This window comes from Acartia tonsa, chromosome 8 (assembly GCF_053477335.1).
Source record: "Acartia tonsa isolate MP-2025a chromosome 8, ASM5347733v1, whole genome shotgun sequence".
Lineage (NCBI taxonomy): Eukaryota > Metazoa > Arthropoda > Copepoda > Calanoida > Acartiidae > Acartia > Acartia tonsa.
The window spans coordinates 42,181,375-42,197,690 of NC_137267.1; the positions used below are offsets into that span (position 1 = coordinate 42,181,375).

A 16,316-nucleotide genomic window follows, 5' to 3' on the forward strand; every position below is an offset into this window, starting at 1 on the left:
CCACTAAAATCAGTATGTCCCACTAAAATTTCAGTGAGGCTAAATTATCCCCTCTAAATTTTTAGTTTGCCTCACTGATTTTAGTGGGGCAAAAGTTTTTTAAGAATTCACCTCAGATCAACAGGATAATTATATCAAATAAACAAATTGTCAAAAATGTTAAAAATCAACATGTTTAAAATGACCGACCATCATCCAAGTTGCAAAGTAAGAGGGAGGAGTAAAAGCATGACATTGGCCATATGCTGAACTAGAATTAAACAAGATTAATTAAGGAGAATCAGTAAATATATTTTTCTACTGATTTTTCATTGAAAATTTTATTCAATCCGCAGTCTATTTGCCAAATAATTATTTCTTTTAGAAATCACAAAAATGTCATTAGCCGTGGACAGGACTCAAGTAACGAGTATGGTTTTAAAAGATAACTTCTTTGTACCTGCACATCCTATCGCTATGATTCTAGGTAAATTTATTCTTAAAACAAAAATAAGTGAGAACCTTTGCACTGCGGGGACTTTACCATCGGTGTCCTAACCCTGCCGGTCATCCAGTACCTAATAAAACTAATAAACTAATAATAATCTAACCAAAAGTAATAAACAAACAGGAAATTTTATTGTATTCTATTGTTACATTAATAAACTTTTATGGGAATTTTAAAGAATGCTTAGGGCCTAGTCGATCGACGACTTACCACAACAAATGTTAGTTTAAATTGGAAAAAAATGGAAGGGGGGGGGGGTATTTTTTCAGGTATGAATTTCTCTAAAGATTTTTTGTAAATGTTTTCTTGAAAACAAAATATTAAATAAGGCTCTGAAGCATATTCAAATAAATTCAGTCCCTTCAAACAATAAAGAAATTAGGTTAAATAAACATTTTTTAGTTCCATATGGACTGTACCTGACCTTTAGTTCTTACCTGTGTCCACAGACATGTCTGTCTGATCAGATACCTCTGGGAGGATTAGCCAGGTATATTTAGTTCTTACCTGTGTCCACAGACATGTCTGTCTGATCAGATACCTCTGGGAGGATTAGCCAGGTATATTTAGTTCTTACCTGTGTCCACAGACATGTCTGTCTGATCAGATACCTCTGGGAGGATTAGCCAGGTATATTTAGTTCTTACCTGTGTCTACAGACATGCTTGTATAATCAGATACCTCTGGGAGGATTAGCCAGGTATATTTAGTTCTTACCTGTGTCCACAGACATGTCTGTCTGATCAGATACCTCTGGGAGGATTAGCCAGGTATATTTAGTTCTTACCTGTGTCTACAGACTTGCTTGTATAATCAGATACCTCTGGGAGGATTAGCCAGGTATATTTAGTTCTTACCTGTGTCTACAGACATGCTTGTATGGTCAGATATCTCTGGGAGGATTAGCCAGGTATATTTTATTTAAAAAATCAAGTATGTTTTATGCAAAAAAATTAAAAACTAAAAAAATTTTCATGATTTCTTTGTTCAGATATCTGGGAGAAAATTTTAACTTCTTGATGGGTGTAGTCAGGTAATAATTACACAAATTAGGGATATTAATTATTTTTCGCATCGTATTATAGACAGCTTTCTACTGATAATAGAATGAAAAATTAAATGATTAAAGCTAGTTTTGTTAGAATCGAAGGGCCGAAGTCCCGTACTAACCAAACAAAGAACAAGTTTTTAAAAATATTTGTTAAATGGTTACTTATTTCTAGAAGTTTAGTGGGGTTTCCCTACCAACTTCTCTCCCCCCCCCCCCCTCCTCAAAAAAACCTTTTGAGAAAGAATAGCCATATCGTACGTGCGGTTAGAGGGATCTTACAACACAAACTAACAGAGAGACGTCGATAATGGTTATTATCTTACGCCCAATGTCTTCCAGCAGATATTATAACAGTTAAAAATTATAAAATCTAAATTCTTGTTTTATTTATATCTTTTTTATATTGAATTTAACCTTATCACTTTTTTCAGTGCCATTGCCGCAGCTTTACATGTGGGGGAAGCTATAAAGGTTAGATTTGATAGATTTAAAAAAAAAACAAGGATGAAAACAGACACAAGTACAGAACACTAATATACAAAAAAGAGATATAGATACAATGATTGGCCAAATGATCTATAGAGTAGATATTTATAGTTCAGTGGAATCTTAACCAATAAAAAAGCATCAAATTTTATTTGTAGATGAGAAAAACACACGTAGGTTCTCATAGGTCATAAAACTTCAGTTAAATAAGAAAAGAATGGAATTTTTCTTCCACCTCCTCTTCCTCGAATACAAGACCTCTAAATACTAGGGGCGCAACCACAAATATAAGAAAAAAGTCTTTAATCTAGAGTTGTTTATTCTAGGCATTCTATCTGTCCTCAAGTGTGTATAATCAATCTCTACCCTCAGTTGTCCTGTGGACCCTAAATGTATTTTTCTTTTATCTAGAGTTGTTTATTCTAGGCATTCTATCTGTCCTCAACTGTCTACAATCAAGCTCTACCCTCAGTTGTCCTGTGGACCCTAAATGTATTTTTCTTTGGCATTTTTGGTTTCTGGCCCTTAGGTAAGATATTCGATTTATTATTACTTGGATGTTGGACCGGATTGTCATGTACTCGCTGGCTAAAGAAAGGATAGGGGCTATCAACCTCCTACTAGATTAACAAGCTAACCAATAAATGAGGTCCAGAATATCAATTTAAATTGACAACAAATTTTTCGCCTGTCAATATATCCTATATTCTATATCCATTAGTAATCTTCAAGATTGGGTGTGAAGTTACTCTAGATCCAGAGATCTCTAGGGATAAGACATTGGTCGATAAAATGTAGTAAAACCATCCCTTCCGTATATTAAGGCCACTAAAAGTTTTTGGGTAAACGAATGAGAATCTATAAAACCTTGGATATTATTCAGTCCAATGTCCCGTTCCTCCCTGCTCTAAAAAAGATCCATATCGATCAATCGGTTACAGGTTACGTTTATCATAATAGTTAACGTTATTGTTTTTATTTGTAAATATAATATTAAAAAATATTTTGCTTATAAAAGTAATGTCTTTAAAGCGGTTTCCCACAGAGTGCATTGAATTAGGGTTCCCCCGCAGGGTTTAGGCTTGGAAAACTCCCTTTTTTGAATTCATTAAAAAAATAGTGGAAAGGATTTAGAGCTTTTAATAGATACTTCGAGGAAAAGCGTCGTTTTCATTTGTTAATTTTTGTTTCAGCATTCCCTGACTACTTCTACAGCGTGGCAAATTCCTACTGTTCCTTCCCTGGAGCCACCTGCTTTGGTCTCTAGTCATCCTTGGTGTAAGAAAAACAAGATTATCTTCATTCATTGCATCATATCATATTTTAAACATAAAAAAAAGTTACAGGATGTCTCTCCGTCTGTGTGTACCTCGCTAACCTTTCAAGAACCGATTCTAAGCCATACTGAAATATCATGTATCCCCGCATCACAGACATTTTCCCATGAATAATGAAATGAAAATAGTTAAATCAATGCCATTTTGTTTGTCGGGCCTTTTCATTATCCGTAGAAACATGTCTTTAATATGATGTAATGAAAAAAAACATATCGTTATTGAGGTCTAGTTCTAAGTTCAATTTATTTTAAAGTAAAAACAACTGTAAATAATGAACATACGTGTTGTCATTTTAAAAGCAACTATTTTGGAGCTTTCACACAAAGAACTCCTGTGAGCAATGATAATTCCCTCCAAATAAAAAAAAGCTTGAACATCGTTGTCCCTCCCCTACTTTAGATGAGGTTAGATTAGGTTATAATGGGCCTGAATAAACTCGTGTAGGTTTAACATACCGCAGGGTTAAAGTATAGGTGAAAGAACTATCCCCCCCCCCCCTTCTTATTTTATTTATTTTATAATCTAAGACTGTCATTTTTAGAAAATTGCTTATACCATCTTTTTATTGTAAACGAAATTTGTAATTTTATCTTCCAAAAATGTCAGTACATTTTACATATTTTCAGCAAGAAATTCTTATTTTGTCTATTAAACAATATCTCAAATTGCTTTTCTATATTTGTTAGAAATGCTGAATTTAAGTTTTCATTCTGCTTTTTTTATCAAAATTTTTTGTATATGTGATTACTTATAATTAAATTGAATATTGTCATAACGTAACTTGGAGGTCTTTATTGATTTGATTTAGTTTACTAGTTACCAAAGGCATAATCATAAGTACTTTCTTTGAGGAAAGGTTGATTTACTGATCAAAACTAATGTATATACAGGGTGGGCCACATAAATCCGGACTTTTTTCAAATGGCCATAGCACCAAAACTACTTGAACAATCAGGACGTTTGACCACACTATAAAAAGCTTAGGTAATTACCTTTTTGCCCATAAAATTTTTTGGAGGTTGGAGGACTTGTACTCCGAGCTGGCAGCGCTTATGTTCAACATGGCAGATTCGAAATGAGCGCTAGTTTACCCTAGATTCTCAATATGGGCCCACTAAATCTGATCTCAGCCCATCTGTAGCTGAGATAGACTTATGAAACTTGCTGGAGATACTGTTAGATACTTAATGAAGACACTAGAAAAAACTAGAGCTCTCTATCACATCTGGTTTGGCCGTAGTACTCCAGCAAAGTGAAACGTGGCAGATTTTAAGGTGTCAAAAATGTCAAAAATCTTGAAAATTTCTTGGTTCTCGACTACATGGGCCTATTTGGAACTTAAAAATCGTATTAGACTATGTGTTGTGATGATAATTATAGCTTAATCTTCATGCCATATTTAAAAAGGTATAAAACGATGTTCTAGCTTAATTGTGGCCAAAATGAGAGCCGCCGTGTCGAATGGTAGCTTGAAAGATGAGTATATTTGGATCCTGCGGTTACTCACGTCCCTAAAGAGATGTGGCCTCCCAGCAGCCCCGATCTTCGTACAATTGACTTATGGGCCTGGAGCGCCATTAAAGCACGAACCAATAGACGCGCCTATACCACAAAGACCTCCCTCATTGCCACTATCAAGGAGAACTTCGCCATCTTGGACAGGGACATGGTGACCAGGGTCGGGGGGCGGTTCAGGGGGCGGGTAAAGGCGGTGATTGAGGCTGGCGGCGATTTTATTGAATAATCTAATAGTCATTTACCTAGTTTACTTCCTAGTTTTTAAAATTCAATAAAATCTTTAAAATTGACGATTTTATGTTCATTTGTTTAAAAATAAGAAAAAGTCCGGATTTATCTGGCCCACCCTGTATTTTAGTATTAATTTATCAAATCCAAATCAATAATTTAAGATCTGTATACACTGCAATTTCACAAGATTTATACAGGGTGTTTTTTTTCAATAGGGCAAAAGTATTTCTTCATTGGGTTGGGGCAATTTGTTTAAGAAAAAAATACTTGGTGATTTTCAATAAATTATGCCTTAAAAACCGGTTTTTTCAAAGTACCTATTTTTGGAAGATTTTGAATCATGACCAAGTTAAAGGGTGTGCTAAAATGCGTATATTTTTAAAATTCAAATTGCGCGGCTTGTGTTAATAGTAGAAAAATGTTATGCATATCGTTAGAATCGTCATAAACTCTAGTTTTTGGGTGTTTAAGAAATATTCCTGTGCTACGTACAGTTTTGGAGCTACGTGATAAAATGTCCCAACTTACTTAAAACTTTTTAACCTTTCTCACATTTTCCTACGTAGCTTCTATACTACAAATAGCATGAATATGATACATATATTTTCAAAAACTAGAGTTTATGACAATTCTAACTGTATGCGTAAAATTTTTCTACTATTAACACAAGCAGCGCAATTTGATTTTGAAAAATGCACTCATTTTAGCACACCCTTTATTTTATTTTTTCTTATACAAATTTCCCCAACCCAATGAAGAAATTAAAATATAGATAATTAATTTCTGTCAATGGCAAGTATGTTATATTAAGCAATACTTTTGTCCTATTAAAAAAAACACCCTGTAAAATAAAAATATTATTACATAAGTTGATTTTATATTACCAATAATTAAAATAATTTCAGAAACCAAAAATGTCCCTGAAATTTCTATAGTATAAATCAATAAATGAAAAAAAATCTACCAAGATAGTTATGTGGGGTGCCATTGGACCTGCAATTTTAAATCTTATCACTTTATTTCCAAGGTAATGTTATTATAAGCGAATCTGCTTTGAAATTTTCAGGTAGTGAGTGGACATTTTACTGGTACCCAAAGTTTTATAAACAAGTTCTTTTATTTATGGGTAAAAAAACTTTGGGTACTTTTATTAAATCTTGATTGGTTGGTTTAAACTAGCAATGTTTAAACCTTTCACCTTTTCATAAGACAATCCAATAGACGATAACTTGATATACATACATCAAAAAGTTCTAAAGCACTTGGACCGGACGGCATTTCTCCAATCATGATCAAACATATAGGACCCAATGGGATTAAAGTTCTCACCAACATCATCAATCTTGCTGTCAACAACTCTCATATCCCATCAGTCTAGAAAACTGGACGAGTTATTCCACTTATTAAACCATCAGATAAAGGTACCAGCTTTCGTCCTATTTCACTGCTATCTCCAATAGCTAAGATTCTTGAATCAGTTCTCCTTCCACTAATCAGCCAAGCTGTTGTCCTAGAAGATCATCAACATGGATTTAGGAAAGGAAGATCGACAACTACTGCACTACACACCATCAACGAGCATATGATGATAAATAGAATTACTCCTTCTGTAGATTAAAAATATTGGTTGTAACCAACCAATTCAAATCTATTAAAAGTCCCCAAAGTTTTTTGTCAAACGAATAAAGTGGTGCTAAAACTTATAGGAGACCAGTGTAATTTATAGCCCCCTACCTCCCTGCAATTTATAACATAAAATTGGAAGCGCTGGAAAGTGTCATGTGTGACGTCATAAAAATACATCTATTTTTCCTTTTCCACTTCTCCTCTCATTCCTTCTTTTTAGATTTATTTATATAAACTCACATATTACACTTTTTATCGCTTTATTAAATCTTATTTCATGAATGTAGTTTTTAAATGTTCTGCCTTACCACACTTTATTCATTTTTTAGTACGCAACTACTCCAAAATGAATGTATGTTTGTCTAATAATAAACTTTACAGTTTCTTTTACAGTCATCAAACACAAACACCAGGGATCTCAAGGGATAAGACGATATACATCCCCATGATAATAAATATATTACCCCTAATGCAGAATAAAAAATTTAAAAGTTTCGACACTACCAGCACCAACCAATTAAAATTCAATATCAAACTCAAAGTTTTTGATTCAACGAATAAAAATACGATAACATGTTTATCAAACTTTGGGTACTAGTGTAATTTACAGATCAATGTCCCATCCCTCCCTAGTTGATACTTGATTAATTGTCGTTCCTCAAAAGACATTGTCATGATTTCTTTCTACATTCATACTTTCAATTTTTTGAACAAATATTGCTGCGCTATTTATGGACATAACTGTTCTTTTAGCTTATTCAAATATATTGCTTTAAAGTTTTTAAAATGCTGATTTAACATTAATTGACATTGCTTTACAATCTCCAAATTTTACATTTTTATAATAGATATAATTTAAAACTACGTCATTAATTTATACTCTGCCCAAATGTCTATTCATATTTTATTAAATTCATTATTACTATTTAAAAGCCTATAGAAATGCTTAAAAGTTTTAAATTAAATTTTTAAAATTTTTACTAAATTCAATACACTTTTTTAATGTATCAAATGCTACGCTCAGGTTAAAGTGCTGATTATTTTTACTGCTTATTTGAAGCTTTGATAATTGACATAAATGTTAAAAGAAATAATTTAAATAAAAAAAATTCATACCTAAAATCTAATTTATTTAATGTTTTAGGTTGATAAACGACATAGATGATCCAATAGGAGTAAGGTGAAACCTTTTTTCAATTTCTGGTATTGGATGTAGAGTTGCTTTGGATCATGGAAAGAAAACGAGGGAGCGGGTTTCGTTAGGTTAGGTAAATGTTAATGATTGCGTCGCATGGTTAGAACCCCCCGCAGGGGCTAGTAAAAGGAGAAAAGCTACTGTAAACATACGACGAAACCTCCACTTCGTTTTCTTTCCATGATCCGTTGGGTTTAAATTGTACCTTAATGTTACATTAATGATAATTCTAAAATTAAATTTTATAGGACGAATTTAACTCGTCTATATGTTATTGGGTAAAGACGTACGGACCTACCTAGATGTAGAAAAGCATTTAATAATGAATTTTTTCAGGGAAACTGGAAACCTAAATCTAAAGAGTTCCTATGACTTTATAGGTAAGGATTAATTAATTTTTACATATAAAGAACTGTTATTTTTTTTTAATTTTGAATAATGGTGGGAGGTAGTTTTTCGGCTGTTCTTTTACTTTAGATCAAGTTTTATCTAACACTGGGGAGCCCGGCTGGGTTAAAGTGTCGCAGATTTAGGTCCTGCATGGTTGGGACTCCCTACACAGGTTGAGGCACAGGGCAACAAGGATGAAAATATCCATAATAGCGAAGCTCTAAAACGGTAGCACAAACGGACATTAACACTTGTATAGTGTCAGAACTGAATAATCAGAATATAAATGAATAAGAGTCAAAGCAAAATTGTGAGTAAATTTGTTGAAAAATTTATTGATACAGGATAATGTTTATGGACATACTTACATTTTTAAGACTTGATTATAGAGTTGCTTTGCATATAATATTGTACTTTGTTGTCCCAGGAATCAGTATACCAAAAACTCTGATCAGTCAGATAATTAAATCACGTAAAAATTTGTCGTAAAAAAGGTAAAAAAATCAACATGTTCAAAATGGACTTACGGACATTCTGGAAGTGATTATAGAGTTGCTACGCTTTCTAAATCGTACCAAACTACCACAGGAATCACCATGCAAAGTTTGAAATCGATAGGACAATTCTAACTTGCCTAAATTAACGAAAAAAGCTATCTGTCTCGGACGTGCGGACGGACGGACGTAAGTACCGACCCTAATTATAGAAAAGCTTCGCTTTTAAAAATTAGTTCTCAACAATATTTTCAATTTATCTTAAAATTGATGTGGGTGTTATCAGTGCTCAACCGATATTCTGTGTAAAAGCACCTCTCAATTATATGTTACGCCTATAGAGGCCTCTAGGAACACCTGATTTGATAGGGGTTGAATTCGACCCAATCCCCCCGCAATTTAAATTTTAATTTTTTCTAGGGATGATTTCTCATATGAGGGTGGTGTTACCCTTTCTCAAACTAGTTATAAACCTTCCCAGGACATATGAGAAGCAACACTGCAAAGGAGAACCATATCGGTTTAGCGGTTAGTGAGATAGAAACAGATACCGTTACTATTATATAAGGATTCTTTGTATCTAATGATCAGATTTAAGATTCTTTATTGTAAAGTTTTTATATTTACTTTGCATTAGAAAAAAAATTATGTAACTCAGAATAAAAGATACAAGCGTTGAAAAATACATTCTCTTTTGTTATAAATAAACAAGACTGTTATAAATAAACAAGAATGATAATATCCATAAAAGGGGGAATCCTCTTAAACCAGAAGGACAAACCAAGTGTAGAATGATAAAAGAAAGTTTATTTCAAAATCAGAACAAAAAGTCAATGTAAATATCTTTCAAAATAGCTTCAAAACTATTTAGGCTAGATGGAATTTTCAAATTGCTATCAATTCTTAAATGGCGATTCTTGTAAAATGTTAGGTACATTTTAGAAAGCAAAGCAACTCTAGTTTTAACTTTTTGTGTGATATAATTATCATCTTCATAAAATTAAAGTATGTCATTGAAGTAATTTTGCAACAAACTTATGTAAAATTTGGGTTAGAATGATAAAGTTATATCCTGACACTCTACAAGCGTTGATGTTCGTTTGCCCTAACGTCTGACTTTAAAGCTACGTTTTTATAGATGTTGCAATCCTTGTTTTCATTTGTTAACTTCGCTGTATTAATATGTAATAGATATAGGATATACGGGGATATATTAACAGGGTAAAATTTGTTGTCAATTTAGCTATCTAAAAGAGGGGTAGTGGATTTGGTAAAAGGGGTGGATGGAAAGTATCTTTTTTTATCCACCTGCGAGCATCACTTTTTCAGAGTACATTGAAATCTGGTACAACATCCAAATACTATCATATAGATTGCTGTATAACATTTTGATTGACATCCTTATTAAATATAATTCTAAGAAGTAATTTTAAATCTAAAAAGTTAATATAAATCCTGTCAAATCTTTGTTATATTTTAAAGGTTATTTAAACTTTATCTAGGTCGTAGGGATGGGGCATTGACAATATATTTTAGTCCTAACTTTTGTGATTTTTTTTAAATAGCTAGTCGGTGCTTTTTGTAAGTAGTAGATGTAAAATGATCCATAGAATTTACATATGCAAACGTTTTTTTCGTAGACCTCTTATTTTTAAAGTAAGGTACTGAAACGCAACAAAAAAAGAAGAAAATTGCCATTATGAACAAAAATAGTAAGATCTTTAATTTGACACATTCCTTTTTGAATTCTGTTAAGTAATTATTGAAAAAATCTATTTTGTGGAACCCCGGTGAATCAAAACTTTGTGGACATAATTGTCCTTGTTTAATATATTTTGTCGACTTAACATTTTAAACACTGTTTGGTGCTTTCCATAAAAGTGCCTAGCGAGCATTAAAATCCACATTCTTATAAAAAAAGGTATGGGGGAGTATTTTATTTTGTCGTGCATAACATTTGCAGCGGGGCTATACCTTTCAGGGACATCCAATATAGCCCAACCTAATCTAATGTAAAAACACATTAAAAATTATGCCTACATTAAAAATTTTAAAATAATTGAGGTGAGAAACTTTGTGGGTTAATCTTATATTTGCTGTATCACTTCTGCAATACAGTTTACTGTTCTCTTTACAAATCTTAAGGCTTATGCGTTGTATCTTCTAACTTTTATACTTTTGAAAAAATTGCAGGGATCTAAAGGGATAAGACAAAGGATAAGGCCGATTAATTGATCTCATTTTCAAATGATGATACCTAAAGTAACCCTTCTGTAGATTCAAATTAGTGATTGAAACTCAACCTAAACCTAATGACCCAACCAATCAAAATTCAACAAAAGTCCCCAAAGTTGTTTAGCCAACGAATAAGAAAACATTATTATAAAACTTTGGGGACTATTGTCACTTTCCTCCCTGCAAAATTGTCTTAGTTCAATATATTTTTGACGACATACCACATATTATAGTATATATTATATATGTGTTGCTCCGAGTAACAGACATAATATAAATAGATTGTCCATCTGACCCTAAAATTCGTCAAACTTAAAATCGAAATTTACACCTATTTTATGTGCATATACACGATACTTTATAATAATACGAGCGACGAAATTTTTCGAGGATATAATTTCCCTAAAGCTAGCTCTACCCTAAGAAATTCAACTGTTTATAGCTGACTCATAATACATGTTTTGTTATATGCTTCACATTACACGAGAATTTTTTACATGAAATAATTAAACATAGCAAAGCTTTGTTCTAAGAAAGGCGATGTTTATACTCACTTTGCGAAATTGCGAATGCGAAGAAAAAATAACCGCATTTTCTCATAAAATTATGTCTACTTTTAAACCAATAGTATGACCGGGTTGTTCATCCATTGTTTCCTATTGGCTGATTTACAAAGTGTCTCTAGATTATCTCTATTCTTCGAGAAAAGGAGATTTTATAAGAGGTATGAAAGGTACATTCTTATACTCAACGGTTTCTCTCAACGTTCATAGTGAGGCACATACCCTCCCCCCCCCCTCCTTTTTTATTTTTGAATATATTGAAAATTTACTGTTTGAGCTTCGTATATTACTTTAGATCAGGTTAGGTTAGATTAGTGACTTTACAAAGTGTCTCAAAAATCAGTTATGTGACGTCATATAAATGAGGGAGATGAGAGAAGAAGTGGGAAAACAAACCTCTAAAAGATAGATAGATAATCTCTCATTTTTATGACGTCATATGGCTAATTTTTGAGACACTTATTACATTTACGTTAGGTCATATTGGTAACCCCAGGTCGGAAATGTAAGACGAAGTGAAGCAGAGAAACTCCCACCTCCCCTCCTTTTTTTAAAATAAATCGAAAATTGGAAGGGGGGTTGAGGTTTGTTTGTTATTGATAAACTTTTTAGTCCTCTAGCTTTAATAGAAGTTTGAGATGTTAGGGGGGAGGGTGTTCAACACCCCCCCCCCCCCCTGCACCCCCACCAAGGTTCTGAAAGGGGCTCGACTATAATAGTTAAATAGACCTGAAACAAGGACAATGTATGTTATAAAGTAGATTTCTGTTCGAAAGTAATTTTTCTCAGTTTGGCTTCGGAATTCAATTAATTTCTGTTGTGTTATAACTGACTCTGAGCCATACTGAAAATTCATGCATTGCATAGTATTATTAACAGCTTTAATAACAGCTGATAATAAAATAAAATCATAAACAAAATTCATATTTTGTTAGCCCTGGCCCTCGGCCTCGCAGGGCCAACAACAAAACTGAAATTAATCTCATAATATTTTATTTTAAAAATTGTAGAAAACTGTCTATGATACGATGTGATAAATAATTCATTTATTGAAAATACAAACAGCCGCTTATGAAACTTTAAAAGCTAACACAAGGACACAAAACCGTGCTGAATTATAGAGAAGCTTTGCTAGGAAAAAAAAACGTCATAGAAAAATACATATATAGTCAGGGATCTTAAGGGATAAGGCATTGGAAGATACATTGATACACACCGGTCCCCAATGATATATAATAACCTCCTATAGTTTGTATTTATTGGTTAAAAAGTCTGAACACTACAAGTTTAGAACCAACCTATCAAATTTCAAAATAAGGGTCAACTTATAGGATTACATGATTCTACAAATTTTGAGTACTAGTTTAATTGTCTATTGCCCACCCCCCCCCCCCCCCATTGATGCATATTTTTGTCCTTATTTTATAAAACACAATAATATATCAAAGAAAGATTTAAGATAAGAAAGAGTAAAAAGAACAGTTTTAAAAGCTGCGGCTCAGGATTATTGGGTGGCAACACGGCGTACGGCTATGAGACAAATTGTTGACATCTTAACGATATGCAATATCAAGGATTTATGTCGACTTTGGGGCTTTAATAAGAGTAGTTTTTTGACAGGGCGCAAAGATTCATCAAACTAAGAATAAAAATTGAATCACGTACCTTATATGTATTATTAAGTTTTTTTAACTATTAGACAATTTTTTCATACCTTAAAAAATTAAAACACAACTTACAGACCATAATTATAGAGTAGCTGCGCTTTTAATGAATTGATTAATATTACTATTTTCATATTAAGAATATTATTATTATCTTTATGTGCCTTTTTGAGCTCCAAACCATCCCCTCCCCCTAGTATTGAAAATTAAAAGTATGAAGGGGGATAGTTTTGCGATTTTTGAAAGCGAAGCTTTTCTATAATTAGGGTCGGTCCGCCCGTCCTTCCGTCACAGTTAGCTCTCTTCGTTAATTTAAACAGGTTAGAATTGTCCTATCGATTCCAAAGTTTGCATGATGATTCCTGTAGTAGTTAGGTACAATTAAGAAAGCGTAGCAACTCTATAATCAATAATCTTAATGTCGGTATGTCGATTTTTAACTTTTTTGACAACAAATTTTTGTATGTTAGAATTATCTGATTCTTCTGATTTTTTTAAACTGATTCCTATTACAACCAGGTACAATGTTATAAGCAAAGCATCTCTATATACAAGGCCCCAAAATGTAAGTATGTCCTTAAACAGTATCATCTATTTATGCAGTTTTGCAACAAATTTACTTATACAATATTGTTTGTACTGCTGCATTAATATTCTGCTAATTCAGTTCTGACAATCTACAAGTGTTAATGTTCGTTTGTCCTTCCATTTCAGGGCTTCGCTTTTATGGATGTGGTCATCCTTGTTTGTTTGTTACTTTAGGTTAGGTTAAGTTAGGTTACATTGAGCACAGGGCCCTCACAATTACAGGACCTATGTGAAGCTACAATGTGTCGGAGAATCATATCGGTTTAGCGGTACTTCGGTATACACAGACAGACATCTTGTTACTTTTCTAAAGGATACCATTTGTAATATAACTAGCTGATACGCTACTAGAGGCCTCCAAGTGCACTTAAGGGGGGGGGGGGGTATCCATTGTTAATTTTAGTTTCAAACAAAAGAACTTTAAAATTTATTTGTGGGAAAACAGCTATAATCCTTCCCAGGACTAAGGTCCTGTTATTTTTTAGTTAAAGGGAGTGTGAACGTAAAAATTTCTCATCTGATTATCAAATCTTAACATTTACTAAGCACATTTCACTACACTGATCAACCAAAAACGTCCTATTAACAAAAATATCCAGGAATAATGCCTTGATTTTATGGTATTTTGAGAGGGAAAAAGGAAAAAACAGGGAAAATCTGAACGTTTTTGATTCTTTATAATGTTTGTAGGGATATTTAACTTGTCATATATAGTTGAAACAATTTACTTACTGTTAAGGATTTATTTTATGCTATAAAATTGCCAATTAGTTTTTTTATAACGTAGTAATTAGGTAATAAAGACATATTTTAAATTCGTATTATTGACAAAAAAAATACCTCACTGTCTACAAAGGGTTGAATCTCATAGGTTATTTAAAATAATAATATCCTTTTTTATTTTGTTGGACAATAAATAACCCACTTTGGAGATTTAGTTTACACTTTTATCAGACTGTTTATAAAGAAATATTGCGTCTTTATTATTTACAAATTTGTAATTAAAGGTGGGCGAGAGATGGGCCATCTAAAGTTAATTGGATAATAATAAAAAACCTGTTTCTGGCTTTGTTATTGTATTTGGTTTTCAATAAAAAATATTACTTATTTTATCAATTTCTAAGTAACTATACATTGGTTTAAAGCAAGGATTATGTTAAAAGTCAGCTTAACTGTTAGGAAAAATCTAGAACTATGCGAAAAAGTTTAATTTTAGCTATAATGGGAGAAAAAATCAATTTAATGGACATTTTATATAATACGGAAAATTTCTTCCTTTCCCTGTACCTTATAAAAATCGTTGGAAAAAGGCGTTTTTTAGGCAAACAAAAGCGCGTTTTGCTCTATCTGTGAGATATTATGAATGAGATAATGTTAAGATTTAATATTAAGATGAGAAAAATTTACGTTCACAGTCCCTTTAATGAAATTAAAGCTTTTTATTTCCCCTAAGATATTGCGGCTCTACTTTATAATATTTATTTCCTTGTTGTTTTTATACTCTTAAAAGATTTAATGATATATTGAGAGAGCAGAATATTAAAATATAAATATACTTATTTACCTTCTTAATGAATAGAAATAACAAGGATGACAACATCCATACAAGGTGAAGTAAGATTTTTATTTGTCGAAAAGATTTATTCTCAAGGAAACTTCTCATAACATCCAGAAATGTTTCATTTTGAATTTAGATTTAGAGATGGTTTTATGTATATTTTTACTATCAAAGCCAAGCCATCCAGTTTTAACAATAATATTTAATATCATAGATTTCTTTAAATGATAGATGTCTGTTCTATCGTACAATTTTGAAATATTATTGATGCTAGAAATGCATCAACTAGTTTAGCATAAAATATTGGAAACTCAATTAAGTTTAATGAATAAAAACAATTTTATTTAAATGTGAAGAAAAAAAACATATCTAGGAGAAATGTTTTTTTCTACAGAAATAGAATTTGTGTATTAGTTATTTATGAGTATTACAAAAAGTATAAAATAGAGCAACTCTTAAATATTCATTATCCCTAAATGATCGGGCCCTCGACTGGACCTTAGGCTGTGTGTGGGGGGGGGGGGGGGAGGGACAAAAGAAACATTTATCAACAGTATTATAATAATTTAGTTGTTGGTGGCGGAAGCGCTGGTTGTGTGATAGCTGCCAGACTCGCAGAAACTGGTCTAGATGTTCTACTCTTAGGTAAATATATAAATATATGAAACTTTTAATTATAATGTGAAGTGTACACCACACACAAAATGCGCGTAAATTTTAAAATGCGCATTTTTATTTGCAGCACCAATTTTTAGGTCTTAACTATTGGATAACTATTGCCCCAAGTCAATGAAGAAAATAAGATATTAATTATCAATTTCTGTCAATGGTAAGTGGGTTAAATTGGGAAATTCTTTTGTTACTCTTAAAAAAAACACACGGTACATATGTAC

General features: G+C 32.4%; 2 protein-coding genes across 2 annotated transcripts in view; both read left to right on the plus strand.

Moving 5' to 3' along the window:
• Positions 1 to 321: 321 nt before the first annotated feature.
• LOC145326996 (uncharacterized) lies at positions 322 to 4,092 on the plus strand. The gene is made up of 6 exons (XM_080170469.1): positions 322 to 466; positions 890 to 977; positions 1,479 to 1,520; positions 1,970 to 2,009; positions 2,451 to 2,553; positions 3,218 to 4,092. The coding sequence occupies exons 1-6, from the start codon at positions 376 to 378 to the stop codon at positions 3,289 to 3,291; spliced, it is 438 nt and encodes a 145-aa protein (XP_080026595.1). The 5' UTR covers positions 322 to 375; the 3' UTR covers positions 3,292 to 4,092.
• A 1,921-nt stretch (positions 4,093 to 6,013) lies between these two features.
• LOC145326999 (glucose dehydrogenase [FAD, quinone]-like) overlaps positions 6,014 to 16,316 on the plus strand; it is a 45,220-nt gene continuing 34,917 nt past the window's right edge. Inside the window, exons 1-4 of the mRNA XM_080170473.1 lie at positions 6,014 to 6,137; positions 7,881 to 7,916; positions 8,268 to 8,311; positions 15,994 to 16,068. Coding sequence (XP_080026599.1) covers positions 6,085 to 6,137; positions 7,881 to 7,916; positions 8,268 to 8,311; positions 15,994 to 16,068 — 208 coding nt within the window. The 5' untranslated portion in view covers positions 6,014 to 6,084. The remainder of the gene's footprint in view (positions 6,138 to 7,880; positions 7,917 to 8,267; positions 8,312 to 15,993; positions 16,069 to 16,316) is intronic.

Bases quoted from the DNA above. Each gene is read 5' to 3' on its own strand.
- LOC145326996 (XM_080170469.1), top strand. From the start codon at position 376: ATGTCATTAGCCGTGGACAGGACTCAAGTAACGAGTATGGTTTTAAAA. The intron at 978-1,478 runs GTATATTTAGTT...TTCTTTGTTCAG, and splicing joins CCTCTGGGAGGATTAGCCAG to ATATCTGGGAGAAAATTTTA. The intron at 2,554-3,217 runs GTAAGATATTCG...TTTTTGTTTCAG, and splicing joins TTTTGGTTTCTGGCCCTTAG to CATTCCCTGACTACTTCTAC.